The sequence below is a fragment of the Glycine soja genome, chromosome 6, assembly GCF_004193775.1.
Source record: "Glycine soja cultivar W05 chromosome 6, ASM419377v2, whole genome shotgun sequence".
Taxonomy (NCBI): Eukaryota; Viridiplantae; Streptophyta; class Magnoliopsida; order Fabales; family Fabaceae; genus Glycine; species Glycine soja.
Window position 1 is genome coordinate 5,347,636 of NC_041007.1, and position 12,972 is coordinate 5,360,607.

The 12,972-nt window shown below is 32.5% G+C and overlaps 3 protein-coding genes across 5 annotated transcripts; 2 read left to right on the plus strand and 1 right to left on the minus strand.

Annotated features, from left to right (window-relative positions):
- The first annotated feature begins 1,102 nt into the window (after positions 1 to 1,102).
- LOC114414988 (SPX domain-containing protein 2-like) lies at positions 1,103 to 2,819 on the plus strand. Its single transcript, XM_028379466.1, has 3 exons — positions 1,103 to 1,462; positions 1,535 to 1,661; positions 2,180 to 2,819. The coding sequence occupies exons 1-3, from the start codon at positions 1,220 to 1,222 to the stop codon at positions 2,560 to 2,562; spliced, it is 753 nt and encodes a 250-aa protein (XP_028235267.1). The 5' UTR covers positions 1,103 to 1,219; the 3' UTR covers positions 2,563 to 2,819.
- A 146-nt stretch (positions 2,820 to 2,965) lies between these two features.
- LOC114414989 (protein SPA, chloroplastic-like) lies at positions 2,966 to 4,447 on the minus strand. Its single transcript, XM_028379468.1, has 4 exons — positions 4,184 to 4,447; positions 3,974 to 4,049; positions 3,497 to 3,593; positions 2,966 to 3,215 (listed from the first exon to the last, which is right to left on the minus strand). Exons 1-4 carry the CDS (start codon positions 4,328 to 4,330, stop codon positions 3,137 to 3,139), a joined length of 399 nt encoding a protein of 132 aa, XP_028235269.1. The 5' UTR covers positions 4,331 to 4,447; the 3' UTR covers positions 2,966 to 3,136.
- Positions 4,448 to 7,140: 2,693 nt separating this feature from the next.
- LOC114414990 (DEAD-box ATP-dependent RNA helicase 56) lies at positions 7,141 to 12,526 on the plus strand. Of its 3 annotated transcripts, none has more exons than XM_028379470.1 (12): positions 7,141 to 7,321; positions 7,427 to 7,573; positions 7,662 to 7,762; positions 8,194 to 8,366; positions 8,455 to 8,686; positions 8,779 to 8,897; positions 9,521 to 9,577; positions 9,666 to 9,850; positions 10,739 to 10,883; positions 10,983 to 11,066; positions 11,155 to 11,218; positions 12,207 to 12,526. In XM_028379470.1, exons 2-12 carry the CDS (start codon positions 7,461 to 7,463, stop codon positions 12,215 to 12,217), a joined length of 1,284 nt encoding a protein of 427 aa, XP_028235271.1. In that variant the 5' UTR covers positions 7,141 to 7,321; positions 7,427 to 7,460; the 3' UTR covers positions 12,218 to 12,526. The 3 variants fall into 3 exon arrangements, with proteins under 3 accessions (XP_028235271.1, XP_028235272.1, XP_028235270.1); XM_028379471.1 differs by having other exon boundaries at positions 7,143 to 7,199; positions 7,458 to 7,573; XM_028379469.1 differs by having other exon boundaries at positions 7,153 to 7,321; positions 7,458 to 7,573.
- The last annotated feature ends 446 nt before the right edge of the window (positions 12,527 to 12,972 follow it).

A 12,972-nucleotide genomic window follows, 5' to 3' on the forward strand; every position in this document is an offset into this window, starting at 1 on the left:
TACCTCAGCAGTTACTAAAGGGTACTATTAGTTAATTTTATTACCTTAGCATCCCCATTATCTCCTTAGCAGTTAATAGAGAGATGTATAAGGAGATAATGGGGGAAAACTGTGTAGATTAGACAAGGTCTTCAGTTAGTCTAAGGGCAATTGTTTATTTCACACCATAATTTGCTTTGTTCGTTTTAAAATAAAGGGTTTAATTTTGTTCAAGAGCTTTAATCAGCCAAGCTGTAAAAAACTTAAAACCATAAATGAACATAATTAACTGTAAATTTACTAAAAAAGAATACTTTGTAGAGCCAAAGCTTTTTTCTGTTATAGAAGCTAATTTAGTTCTCTGTTGTAGTATCCTTCGATGTGGAACTATAAGATAAATCCGCACACCGCCTATTACCACCCACTGCTTAAGACTTGATAAACAACACTTATTCCATTGTACCCATACCACCTGCTCCAAGCTGTGCTTTTCCAAATCAAAGTTAAACACGATCCAATTTATGGGTGCAAATCAAGGTTCATTTTACTGTGCTTCAGAATTTTGCAATAATTTGGCTCAAATTCATGCGCCCAATTGTGTGTGTTTTTCATTCACTTCAAGTCAACACTTCAATTTCTTGTCTGTCATCTTTGAAATGTAAACACAGAGAGCTCTATAAATGAAAATCCTCAGTCACTAGAAGGCTGCAAATTTGTGCCAGAAATTTTTCAATTATATTTAGAATGCCTTTTTACTTCACATAAACTTCATTGAATCAATACTGTGTTGGGTTTACTGCTCTGTGCTAAGTCATCAAGTTATTAGCATCGAGATTATTATTTAATGGATTAGCATAAAATTATCGGATGTTATGTGATTCATCAATTACAAACCCACAACATTCTAACAAGTGAATTTATGACTTTGGCATCAAGTGAATTTTGATCAATCCTAAGCATCGTGTAGTAGTGGTAAGTTGGACCAAGAGAATATTCTAACAAGGCAACTAAAGGAATAGAATAGAATTATACTGTTATCACTTAACATAAAACCGGTGAAACCTATGCATATTGCGTGCAGAACATTAAAGTATATTCTTACTTCAACATTAATATTCTATTCCGGACCCGAAGAATAACACTTTTTTCCCTTTATTTACTTTTAATCTATTCCACTCAACTCCACTAATAATATCCTTGTGCAAAACTGAGTAACAGATCGATCATTAGTGTTGTTGCCATGAAGTTCTGGAAGATCCTCAAGAGCCAGATCGAGCAGACCCTGCCCGAGTGGCGTGACCAGTTCTTGTCCTACAAAGACTTGAAGAAACAGTTGAAGGTTATGTGTCCCAAAGATGCTCTAACTCCACCTCGTTTGGATGCTGACGAGCTTAACCACTTCCTTCGCCTCTTGGAGCTTGAGATCGATAAGTTTAACGCTTTCTTTGTTGACAAGGAAGAAGAATACATCATCAAATGGAAGGTAACTATAATTTCCTTCCCTTTTTTTCTGGTTTTATGAATTTAAGAGCAGTGGTTTGTGTTTGCGTTGCAGGAGTTACAAGACAGGGTTGCCAGAGCCATTGGTTCAAACTTGGAGTTGATGTCACTAGGGAGGGGAATTGTGGATTTTCACGGGGAGATGGTTTTGTTAGAGAACTATACTGCACTCAACTACACAGGCATGCTCTAAGAGCTCATGCACTATTGATAATTGATGACTAGTGTGTTTTCTTGAGTGGTAGATCATATCATACTTTCTAACACACTTTTTCTTATTAGAAGAAAGAGGAGTGCTAACAACACACTTTCTTAAACTTTTTACTATTGAATCAAATTTTCTAAAAGATACAAAATGATAAATGAGACAAACTAAATAATTAATGATTTTCAATAAATTTCAGTTAATAACAAATAATGTATTCAAAAAGAGTGTATCAAAATGTGTTATTAGAATTTCTTAGTTAAAGTTTCACTAGTTTAGGAATAAGATCTATACATTTAGTGGAACTTATATGAATTTAATCCAACAATAGTAGAGAGTGCGTTAAAAAGAGAATACCTGTGAATGTATTACTATCATTTCTCATGTTTTCTTTCCTTTAAATATATATATATATATATATAGAGAGAGAGAGAGAGAGAGAAAGAGAGAAAGTTATGAGATTATGAGGGGGTTTGATGATGAATGTTTGTGCAGGTCTAGTGAAGATAATAAAGAAATATGATAAGCGAACTGGTGCACTGCTTCGCTTGCCATTTATCCAAGAGGTGCTGAACCAGCCCTTCTTTAAAATTGATGTGCTTAACAAGCTTGTAAAGGAGTGTGAGGTGATACTGAGTATTCTTTTCAACAATGACTGGCCTTCAATTAGTGGGGATTTTGAGGAAGATGAATATGGCTCCACGACTGGAAATGAAAGCAAAGCGACGCTGATGCATGTTCCAAAAGAACTTGCTGAAATTGAAAACATGGAGAACACGTTCACCAAACTAACTTTATCAGCACTGCGTAGCTTGGAAGAAATTAGGGGTAGAAGCTCAACTGTTAGCATTTTCTCATTGCCTCCTTTGCATAACTAGGCTTTGCAACTGCAAGAGGATTGGAAAATAAAATGACTGCACTAGCGACTGCAACCAAATAGGTCCTCAGGATAACATAGATCTTCTCGTGTTTATCTTCACATCTATCTTAATGTTTATTAGAAAAGAAATAGACACAGAATTTAGACATGATTTGTCATTTATACAAGAGGATCCATTTCCCTGTCTCAATGGTAGATTTTCATATGAAACAAAAGAAGGAAATTAATGCATACTACTCTATATTATCGTGCGTGTATGGCTATTTCTTTCTTTCCCTATTTGGTTTTCTCTGCAAACTTTGTTTTCAAGCGCTATTGTCATCTCACTAATCCCCTCCCAAATTCTCAAGGTAACAACAAAAATTTGAGTGTTGTGAGTTGTGACAGCTAAACCACATCTCAGAAAGGGGGCAAATATGATACTACATAAATCTGTTTATTCATTTTTAAACGACCGCTATGTCTACAAGTGAACTGAGAATTACCAAATATGAAATCTACAGAGTGAAAGTATTTAAAGACACAATATACATGTGTATGTTATTGCGCATATGGCTACAAGGACTTTTTTCCTACTGATCATAAGTGCTCAAGAAGCCACCAACAAAGCCTGCTCCATTGCAATTCCCGCATAACATCTCCTTCCTGCCTCTAGAAAGAGGGGGCAAAAAAGATTGTATAAGTCATGAAATCCAATATAGAAACCAAAGGTTGTTTATTACACCATTGCCAAAATTCCCTGCTTCAAGAAGTGTTGCATTAAGAATTCAAATAACAACAAATTTTTTATCTTATCCGGTTATCCACTAGGTGGTTGTGGTATGAATTCAAGAATTGTAATTTTAGAATGCAACTAGAATAGAAAGTAGGGTTTTCTGTATCAGATAGAACACAAATAAAATTATACTATAATGGAATGGTTTATTTAGTACCCGCAAAGCCAACAAGAGTCACCGGCTTTAAACTGTCCATTGAAAATATCAACAGAGTTCACCCCACTGCCTTTGCATTGAGAGCATAGAACAGCTCCTGTTAATCACACATAACACAACAAAACCAAAATTTCAAATTGTAGATACTTTCTCTTGTTTTTGTCTTCTTCAAAGTACGATGCAAAAGGTGCTTGAATTAGAGACGTTCACATCTCATATAACTACTGCCTACTTCAACTTTGCGAAACATGACTCTTTTACATGTTTTGGTTAGATCACCACGTATTTGGATATCAGTTCCATCTAATTAAACTGTTCAACACCAGTTTGAAACTCACATTGCTTTTATGTTTGTGCATTGAAAGTGTAAAACCTCCAAATACAACTTTAACTTATCTAAAAGTGTTTGAAGAATGGAAGAAGGAACAAGGAAAAACACTTTGCATTTACTACCCACGAAACTCAGATGACAATTACCATTTCCATCACAGTCAGCACAAATCACACTATTCGGTTTTGTGTTTCGGTTTGTGCTTTGGTTGTCTTTTGCAGCCTACATGAATAGAAACAGATAACTAAGTCAGCTAATACAAAGACAACTACCTACCTCAAATCATTAGAGTGCGTAGAACGTAAATGCGGAAGGAAGACACGTTTAAAACTAGTTATGAGCATGTAAAAAGGTACCTTGGTAATGACATAGCGATATTTGGTAGCAATAGGGACTTGAAACGCATAATTGACTCCAAAATGCTTTGGATTTGTATGGCTTTCTTTACCAATACCTGGGGCTGGTGTAGTATTGGGAGAACGTAGGCACAGGGCAGGAAGCATGGGAAGATTTAGAGTATAACTTTGTTTAAGTTGGCTGAGTAATGAACAATTGAAGTGGTGAGGATTAGATAATTTGGTGTGCTGTTGGACACTCAAATTGAGGGACAGAATAATGGATTGAGATATTTGTCAGATTTTTTTTTTCTGTGGTAAGAGTGAGGGTCAATTATTTATGTCCAATGCATTTTGTTATCTGTCATATAGGGCCCGCTTTGAATGCGATGTGGTATCAAGCTTTAAAATTTGAAGCCATTCGACGGCTTAATTTCCCTAATGGGACGGCTTTAGCCCCCTCCCTCAAATTTCTTTAAATAATTTTTAATAATATGCTACTTCTAATAAAAATAAAAACAAATAATATTAGTTAGTATATAATAATATATATTACTTCTAGTTAAAATTAAATAATATATTATTTAATAAATCTGATAATTAATTTCATTGATTATATATTATTTTTTAATACCGAAAAAAAAATACTATTTTATAATAATACATATTGCCACCAATTATAATCTAACTCAAACATATATATATATATATATATATATATATATATATATATATATATATATATATATATATTAAGTCTTATTTATCTATTTATATATTTAATTATTAACATCTATCTGTCTATATTATAAACACAAATATGTTATATATAATTGTTATAAAATTTGATAACTTTTGTTATCATTGTATTTGATGTGTTTGTTTTTTTATTGTGAGACTATTATTACGAGTATTATTTGATTGTTAAAAAAAACTTTTAAAACCTGAAAAAAATTATATGAGTTATAAATATATGTATTTTTTGTATAATTTGAAATAAAAATAATTTTAATTTTACTTATAAAAGACTATTTATTAAATATTTGTTTTTTAGAACTTAGATATCTAAATAGTTAAAGTAAAAAATCAGTCCAATTTAATGGTTTCTGGATCCGTCAATCCCTGTGAATATGAAATAGTTTGCCTTCTACAAATTTATATGAACATCAAAAATAGATGAAAATATATATATTTTTTTTTATTTTGGTTTAATGCAGTTTAAAGTTTAAAAACTTTTATCTTTGTCTCTTAAAATATCTCTATTAGATCATAATGCTCTTTCTATTAGGGCGCGTATCCATAACTCCTATTACATTCTCTTTTTTTTTGTACTTTTGTTTATATAATTTTAAAAATATAAAATAATTGATATAATAATAATAAAATAACAGACTTAAAATTATATATTTGACTAAAAATATAATTCAATTGTTAATTTTTATTTTTCATATATTATTTGAACTAAGGTATAATTAGTAACTTAATAATCAATGACATCTAACGACTTGATTAAATAAAATATGTAAGTTATTATAAACTCTTTATTATTCACTTAATATAATCAAAGGGTGGTTTATAGGCTCTATTCCACTGAACTTGGTAAAAATTAATAAATATAGGAATTAATAATAAAATTTTAAAGCTACTATTTTTAATCCAAATCTGTCTCATCTTGTATGGAGATATGAAGAGTAAAGTCAAACTCATTCTTAACTCATCATGTAATCATGCTTATTGTATTTCATATCATTTGTGAATAACATCTTACTTAGGATAAAATTGCATTTTCTGACATTTAGATTCAATAACCTTACGTTTGCATTATTTTTTAGTTCTTTGAGGATTTGATCACGCTTTTGGTGTTTTTATGTTTCGGGGCTATATCTTGAACTTAAAAACATAAAATATAGAAGAGAGGAGTATATTGACTTCAAAGATTGAAACTATGAGCATAAAGACACATCAAAAATAAAAGAAAAGTGAAATCCATGTAGTAAAAAAGTCACAATCACAACAACTTTTGTATAGACAGCGATCTTCTTCTCAAACTCACTCATAATCTTCCTAAAAGAAGACATATCATCAAACATCATTATCTTATCTTTTAGGTAAAATTACATTTTTGTTTCCCCAGGTCATAATTGGACATTGACCGTTACAAATAAATTTTGACAGTCACGTGTCACTTTTTTATTAGATGATGATTGTCACATGTTATGTTCTGATTGATCAATGAAAACAACAATATATTTCATCTTTCACGGAATTAACATTAAATTAGAACATGACACGTGACAATCATCATCTAATAAAAAAGTGACATGTAACAGTCAACGTCACTTGCTAACGGTCAAATCATGAATCAAATTACTAGGAGACTAAATGTGAAACTGAAGATAAATTGGGAGACCAAAAATACAATTTCATCTATCTTTTAATTGTAATTTTAGACGAAATCTTTTTAGTCCATTATCTTTAAATAGCATTTTTCTATCCAAGATTAAGCATTCTAACCTTGATTAGCATACTCCTTAATGACCATAAGTCTAGTCTCTTTATTCTAGGACAGCCGCTTGGCCATTGTATCGATGCTTAATTGAATGATTTTTATTTTCAGCTGAGTTTTCTTCTATTAATTCTAACTATGTGAACCATTTAACCGTCATTTTTCATAATCATAGACATCTAGAGAAAATCTAAGAGATGAATCCAATCGTTAAACCTATAATAAGAAAGGGACCTGAAAATTAAATCACAAAAAAAAGTTTAAATCTTCGAGAATCAAATGAATTAACACAAAACTTTACAATATACAAGATACATAATAAATATACACTGTACCAAATAAATCCCCTAAAAAAATACATTCTACAAAATAAAATACTAGTAATAAATATAAATAATTATATACAAATTTATAAATATATATATAAAAAAAAGCAAGGCGGTGGCGGCTTTCTATAAAATGGCCTCGTGCCCCCTTAAACCATATCGTCACTCGCTCATCCACTAACTGCTACTCGCTCATCCCGTGGAGGTTTCGCTCTCTCAGTTTCTTTTCCCCAAATTGGTTTTTCATCTAACAATTTACTTTGCAGAACCGTAACCCTAACCCCTTCCCCTACCTTGTAACCTTCCTTTCGATCCTTCACCTCGCAGGTATTTTCCATCTTCCAAAACCCTAGATTTCCTTTTCTCACTCTCTCTAGGGCAAAACCCTAGCTCAATTTTACGACTCTGTTTTCATTATTATTTTGTTTCAAGGTCTGATTTTAGTTGATTCGGTGATTCCCAGATAATGGGAGAAACAAAGGACGAAGCATACGAGGAAGAGCTTCTCGATTACGAGGAGGAAGACGAAAAGGCCCCCGACTCCGCCGGAGCTAAAGTCAACGGCGAAGCTACCAAGAAGTATGTGCATGATGTGTTGTTGGGTTAAGACATATTATATCTATAACTTTTTTTGTTATTAATATTTTTTGTTGTTTTTAACTTGCAGGGGCTATGTTGGAATTCACAGTTCGGGATTCAGGGACTTCCTTCTGAAGCCAGAGCTTCTTCGGGCTATTGTGGACTCGGGATTTGAGCATCCATCTGAAGGCAAACTATCTCTATTCATCTCAATCTTTTATTTAATTTGCAGTTGTTGTTCTTGGCTGCGGCTGAAGTTAATGTGATGTTTTTGGGGATTTTAGATTTGTAATGGTTATTAGTATTACTGTTTTGAAACATGTACTGGGTTTTTTCATCTATGGTTAAATTGTTTGGCGCTCGTTACAATGCTTTTGAAATTTCGGATGTTGTGGGGTTTCAACTTTCAACAGAATAGTTAAATACACGTTACATATGTGTCTACTGTATCATCCTTATGTGAGTATTTTTTGTTTTTGCAGGTAATACTTGTATCACAATCTTGTTTTGGAGAACTAAATTGCTTTGGTAACGCTATCAAATGAATTGAAAGCGTCAGAAAAGGTTTATTTTACTTACCCTCGGTTCCTTCGGCCGTGTTTTATTTGCTTCATCATCAGTGCAACATGAGTGCATACCACAAGCAATTCTCGGGATGGATGTAATTTGTCAAGCAAAATCTGGAATGGGAAAGACTGCTGTCTTTGTTCTCTCTACTCTGCAGCAGATTGATCCTGTTCCTGGCCAAGTTTCTGCACTGGTTCTTTGTCATACAAGAGAATTGGCATACCAGGTACTCATGGGCGATTTGATACATCAAAGTTATGTAACTTGGTATTCTAGTTGGTTCTGATTTAACATTTGCAACCTCTTCCATGCAGATATGCCATGAGTTTGAGAGGTTTAGCACTTACTTACCCGATCTCAAGGTTGCTGTCTTTTATGGTGGAGTCAACATCAAAGTTCACAAGGATCTGCTGAAAAATGAGTGCCCTCATATTGTTGTTGGAACACCGGGAAGAATACTAGCATTGACTAGGGATAAGGACCTTTCTTTAAAGAATGTTAGACATTTCATATTGGATGAATGCGACAAGATGCTGGAATCACTGGGTATGTTTCATTGATGAATAGTCACTACTGATTTGAATTTTACTTTCGATTTTTTATAGTATGATTTTATTGTTCTTATATGCTGTCTGCAGATATGAGGAAAGATGTTCAAGACATTTTCAAGATGACTCCCCATGATAAGCAAGTTATGATGTTCTCAGCAACACTCAGCAAGGAAATTCGCCCAGTCTGCAAGAAATTTATGCAAGATGTAATGTCTCATGGCCAGTACTACTTGAAATTAGAAGTCTCTTTTTCATTCTGCTCAAAATCCCTGAGAGTTATCTAGATATTTAGAATGTTGTGGTTTCATCAATTTTTTTCTTCTGATTGGGGTTTATTGTATAGTGCCTTTTTTCATATTTTTACTGAAACACCCAGCTGGTAGGGTGGAGTGTGGTGGGCTGGTGGCTGGAGATTGGGCTAGAAAGAAGTTTTGGATTTGGGATGTTTTAGTAATGGTCCTGTTTTTGGCAGTATGTACTTTTTTTCTCTCCTTTGGTTCATGTTGGAAGTTTGTTTCATCTCTAATACATGGTGTGTGTCAGGTATGGGCTTTTTGCTAGGAATGGTATTAATTTAATTTAATTAGGGGGAAGGGTGTGAGGGCATTTTGGGTTTGTTTCTGCCAGTTTTCTTAGGGTGTGAGTGTCAAGTGTCAGTGGCACTTGCTTGGCGTGACTAAAAAATGTTTCTGCAAGGGGACAAAACAGATGGACCAGAACTGTCGTTCAAGGGATCTACATCCTTCATTCATTTCGTTGTGGATTCCATTAGCTTGAGGAAGGACCCTAATACCCTAATATGATTTACTGTGAAATTTGTTCCTTTCAGCCTATGGAAATTTATGTTGATGATGAGGCCAAGTTGACCCTTCACGGGCTTGTGCAGGTCAGCTTTTTGCAATTTTTAAGTAAAATTTCTTGCCTTAAAAGATAATTTGTGATTGTATGGCTTACATTGATGACTGGCATGGCAGCACTACATCAAATTGAAAGAGGAAGAAAAAAACCGGAAGTTGAATGATCTTCTTGATGCACTGGACTTTAATCAAGTTGTGATCTTTGTGAAAAGTGTTAGCAGAGCAGCTGAGCTGGACAAACTACTCGTGGAGTGCAACTTTCCATCTATATGCATTCATTCTGGCATGTCCCAGGAAGAAAGGTTTGTTTTATAGATGTCAATGGACCCTGAGGAACACTGTTTCCAGTCAATTTTTGGTTGACGATTCAATTCTTTTTTTTTTTCTTAACTTCTTTCATTTTGTTATTTGATTTAAACTTCCAATCTAATATTATTAATGTTATTAGAGAAATTATGTATCTTTAATGTTGGATATGATGTGGTTTTTAACTTTTAACAATATACTTGATATGGTCTTCCTTTTTGATGGGAACCTTTAAAATGTAATATAAGAGGGTAATAATGAGAAGTGTTGATGTTACCTTGCTCAAATCTGGTAGGGAAGTAATGTTCTGTAACCATTTTACTTGTGCGTTATAGGACACGGCACTTTCTGCATTCAGGTGTGTATGGATTGTATTTTGAGTGATTGAGAGAGGAAGACTCTGTTAGGACTCGGGCACGTGTATTCTTTAACGAGAATTTAAATACATTAAGAAAATAGCACATTTGTGTGAGATAAGTAAGTTTCAACTGCCAATGAAACTAACTGCCTTTATGTAAATGTTGATGAGTCTGTAAGTTGTGATTTTCTGAATGGAATTATTGGAGTGGTTGGATGAATTTGTCAATTATCACCCTCTACTATGGTTTTTAACGTGCTAGAGCATAATGATTTTAGCGTTGCTTTTAATTATCTCCATGACTTATTTTGTTTGTTACTTTCATGGCTTGCGGAAATAATAAAATAGTCTTCTATTCCTAGTTTGCTATTGAAGTGTCATACAAGAGACTGTTTATTTGTTATTTTATTCTGATTTCACCGTTTATATATATATATATATATATATATATATATATATATATATATATATATATATATATTGCTGTGATGTGACTTGCGTATGATCATTATTTATGTATTTGTAGGTTAAAGCGCTATAAAGGTTTCAAGGAGGGGCATACAAGGATTCTTGTTGCAACAGATTTGGTTGGAAGAGGGATTGATATTGAACGTGTCAACATTGTTATAAACTATGACATGCCTGATTCTGCTGACACATACTTACACAGGGTATGATTGGATAAGATATGCTATTAGTTTTTCCGCAGTTTTTTGTCAATAAAATCTAGTATAGAGTGGGCTGACTAATTTTAGAGGGATTGTGCACAGGTTGGTCGAGCTGGAAGATTTGGCACCAAAGGCCTTGCAATCACATTTGTTTCCTGTTCTACTGATGTTGATGTTCTCAACAATGTAGGGAATTAATTAATCTTGTTAATTTTTTTTAATGTTATACACTTATACCCATTTGCATTTCTAATGTGTTTTGTGTGATTTCCAGGTTCAGTCAAGGTTTGAGGTGGATATAAAGCAACTTCCTGAGCAGATCGATACCTCTACCTATAGTACGTATTTTTTCGTCCATTGATTCTTAGTTCATATAGTGGTTTAATTAGATGGCTGAAGTGCAACCATAAATTCTCTGTTTGTATTGTATACTTGGGGCATATAATTATAATTTTAAATTGAATACTGATGCATTATTAGTTAATTATAGTCCTTATTAAAAATGTATTTAATTATCAAATAACTATTTATATATTATTTTAGTGCATTTCAATTTCAATTGGTTATGTATTGATGAATCTAATATTAGTTGAACACATTTTCAGCTCCTAGATGTTCAATTAGCAATTTTTTGAGTTTTACATATAGGCTTAACCTAGTTTTGAACTGGCTTCCTATGATATTTATTGTGAAATAATGATTCTTATTTTGAATTGGCTTCCAAACATAATTAGATTTAGAGAGGATTTATGATTAATCATGCATACCGAGGTGAGTCAATGGTATGCCTCCTAGGATTACTTTCTGGACTTTCACATTCAGTATGTTGGTGTTTTGCAATAAATCATTAGTGGGTGTTTTATGTAGTTACATGTACTTGTTTTTTTACGTTGATTTTTTTAAAAAATTCAAATAGGAATTATACATTGTCGATTTTTCGTAAGATTTTTACTCAATTTTTCCGAAATGCTTGGATTGTGTTTCCTTAAAGTTCCTTTAGAATCTTTCTGAAGCATAAAATTTAGATCAACACTTGATTCGTTGTTCTTCTTTCCCAGTATTCATTTCTGAATTGCATGTGATGTATGTTCAGGTATTTATGAAAACAATAATTTCTTTTTAATACTATTGAAATACCGACATTTCTCGTCCATTAAAATTTTACTATTTTGCCGTCGTATTTAAATCTATATCAAATTTTAAAATCTTCTGTTTTTAGTGTCGTGAGATTCTTCTCCCCCTTAGTGAGGTTTTATCTTTTATTTTATAATTCTGTTTACTGATGTGAACATTCTTTTGACTTGATCTTCTCTACATTTTCTGCAGTGCCATCGTAGAATTTTTTGGGAACAATGTTAAGTGCTTGGTGGCATGAGTAATCGTGACGCAGAACGGTGCAGCTGATGATTAACCGTGCTGATAGATACCAGAGTCTGTTTACAGACTAGGCCATTTTACCATTGGATATTTATCGGTATTAGATGTAGCAGCAGTGTAATGGCTTATGTATTTATGGGTTTTCACTTACTGTATTTTGTGTGGCACCTACGCTGTTTTCATGAACGGTCATGTTTTGAGTTGGTCTTACTGCGACCTTGATATTTGATGCTTTATACTTTTGTTGAATTTCTATACGTTGCCTTTGATTTCTTAGTTTGATCTTAAAAATAGAAGATCTCACATTTAATTATATTTTTTTACATAAAATTAGGATAGACTTTTAAGTTTTCTAAAAAAAGATTTTTAATCCTTTGAAATCTCGTGATATTTTTAATAAAAAAGATTTAAACCTGTGTCATATTTTTCTTTTTGGAATTTCACTTCTTAAACTTTTAAAAGATGTTTTTTAATAAAAAATTCTTTTGATATTCATTCAAATTTTTTAAATAAAATGAATAAATTTTATGATATTCATTTAAGTTTTTTTAATGAGATAATAAATCTCATTTAATTGAGATTTTTTAATTTTATATTAAAAAATATATAAATTTTGATAGGTTATCTTTCAAAAAAGATTTTTATGAATTTTATATTTTTTAGTATAAAATATTTATCAATTAATTTCACTCTTGAGATTTTGTTATTTTCTTTT